This window comes from Octopus bimaculoides, chromosome 1 (genome assembly GCF_001194135.2).
Source record: "Octopus bimaculoides isolate UCB-OBI-ISO-001 chromosome 1, ASM119413v2, whole genome shotgun sequence".
Lineage (NCBI taxonomy): Eukaryota > Metazoa > Mollusca > Cephalopoda > Octopoda > Octopodidae > Octopus > Octopus bimaculoides.
In genome coordinates, this window is record NC_068981.1 from 72,890,550 (window position 1) to 72,893,040 (window position 2,491).

At 34.2% G+C, this 2,491-nt stretch overlaps 1 protein-coding gene across 5 annotated transcripts in view; it reads left to right on the plus strand.

Moving 5' to 3' along the window:
• Positions 1–2,468, plus strand: part of LOC106871880 (protein-glutamine gamma-glutamyltransferase K) — a 427,287-nt gene extending 424,819 nt beyond the window's left edge. For all 5 annotated transcript variants that reach the window (XM_052967482.1, XM_014918634.2, XM_014918631.2 and 2 more), the window contains one exon: positions 2,213–2,468. In XM_052967482.1, coding sequence (XP_052823442.1) covers positions 2,213–2,372 — 160 coding nt within the window. In that variant the 3' untranslated portion in view covers positions 2,373–2,468. The remainder of the gene's footprint in view (positions 1–2,212) is intronic.
• Positions 2,469–2,491: the final 23 nt, after the last annotated feature.

Below are 2,491 nucleotides of genomic sequence, written 5' to 3' on the forward strand. Positions count from 1 at the left end.
GAACCCTTATACTGCACAGAAGAAGATCACATCGACCACAATGACAAATAAAAAAAAAAAGTAGTCTATCCTGACAATGTTCAGAAATGAAAGAGACTTTTGGTTTTCTAGTTCGACAGGAGTTAAATTAGTAAAAACTAAGAATGTGAAAAGTATAATTTCGTTTATGCATAAAACACGAGCAAGAGATTTCAATTGAAAAGAGTTATACGAAAATAACAAATAATAAACAATTGCAGCGTGGAAGGTGTTTATAAGCCATTTAAAATAACACACAAAAGCCGTCAGATTAAACTTCAACATTTAAATTTAATTTGTCAAAATATTTTCGTCGCTTTGAGACCGCGACCTATTCACTGACAAAATTATGTGCTGCAGAACAGGTCGCGGTCTCAAAGCGACGAAAATATTTTGACAAATTAAATTTAAATGTTGAAGTGAATCTGACGGCTTTTGTGTGTTATTTTAAATGGCTTATAAACACCTTCCACGCTGCAATTGTTTTCGTTCCAGCACACGATCTCAGATCAGGTCACTTGCTATGCAAGTACATCTCCGTAAAACAAATAATAAATTTTATGTATTATGTTATTTTTTCGTAACTGTATTTGCATTGTAATGTAGTTAGATGTCTAAAGTCGAATTTTTCCAGATTTCTATGACGTTTGAAGCTTTTGAGACTGATTTTATAAATAATCTTAATTTTGTGACTTTAAGAAAATACTCTCTTTATATATTACTTTATACATTTCCTTTTATATTTAAATTGATATGCAACATTAAAAATAACAGAAGTAATTATAACAAAAAATATTTACTTAACATGGACCGATGCTCTGATAAAAAAAAATGTTTGCTTAGTCCATAACATGAACAAGCGAAATAGACTGACCATAAGAGAAACATAGACTTCAGTTCAACGCTAGCGCCTCCGAAGGTCTATCTGTGACTTGTTGATAGACAGAAAAAGTCTGTGTCACAAGGATGCTAGAACGAAAATCGTATATCTAATGGTACGAGAGGGATGCTTACAATGAAAATATCTTTTCTCTTGGCACAACCAGTCATAAGAGTGACTTCAAATACATGGAGCGTAAGAGTTTGAGCATAATAATTTGATGCATCAAAATCTTACAGCTATATAAAGTATGCTCTTGCTGTCAGTCGTAAATTGTGAGGAGGGACACCAGTGGTCTGAAGAGAGTTGGCAGCACCGTTGACATCGATTGTAGGGTGAACTGGCGTGTATCATCAGAATTGGGTCGGTACCCGTTGGATGATAGTAAAATTAATATACTGCACAAAACCATTTTTGAGAGCCAGGATGTACACTCTTTAGGGTAAACTTTTCATTGAGGTATCTCAATAGTCTAGTTTACAAAAGTTTCACTTTAACTGGACAATGATGTCAATATTTAAAGAAAAATAGTTAAAGAATCAACAACAAATCTCAAGAAATGCAACTGTAATGTTATTCTAGCCACTCACAGAATTAGGGAATCTATGAGTGAATTTGTGAACGTAGCATCCAGAATCCCTAAAATGTCATCATGCAGAATATTCTTTCTAATTTTGGCACAAGGCCAGTAGTAATTTTGAGGGGAGGGAGAGAGTAGATTATATTTAGATGGTTCTTATTTTATCGATCCCAAAATGATGAAAGGCAAAGTCAGCCATGGTAGAAATTGAACTGAGAGCGTAAATAGCCGGAAGAAACGCCGCTAAGCATTTTGTCCGATGTGCTAACGATTGTGCCAGCTCACCGCCTTTATGCAGAATATTAATGCCGCCATTATTCAACAGGTACCAAACTTATTCAGTTGGTACAAGCCAGTTCAAACAATTATTGAGGTAACGGCGCTGCCAACTATCCAACCGCATGTCCCTCCTCACAAATTATAACATTATAACAAATATATTGCAACTGAAGTAAGGGCATTTATTACGTTGCTATGAGATTTTGATACGTCAAATATTTTATAACGCAAACAACTCACTGACAAATCTCTTATACTCCAAATGTTCGAAGTCACTATTATGATTTGGTGCCATGATCAATGTTTTCTTTTCGTGTATTCCTCGCATTCCATCAGACATGTATGTGTATGTACGTGTTAAATGCGCGCGTGCACATAAAGTATAAGCGAAAACTGATTTTCTTCTTGTGATTCTAATTTTCTGTTTTTTACATTTTCTTCTATTTTCTTTTTAGGAAAGCAATTGCGCCTGGTGAAGAATTCAGAGAAACGGTTCAACTGAAAGCTCGGCGTATAGGAAGAAAAGAAGTGATTGCCAATTTCTACTGCAAACAAATTGTGGACATCACAGGTGTTATTGAAGTAGATGTTGTGGAAGAATCAAAAGCCAGTTAAAATTACACCTGGCTGACAAGAATTAATTTTTCTAAGAATTAATACAAATACTATAAATGTTCACTTATGGAGAAATAAAGAAATATAAACCTACAACTACATCTTTTATAAATTATATA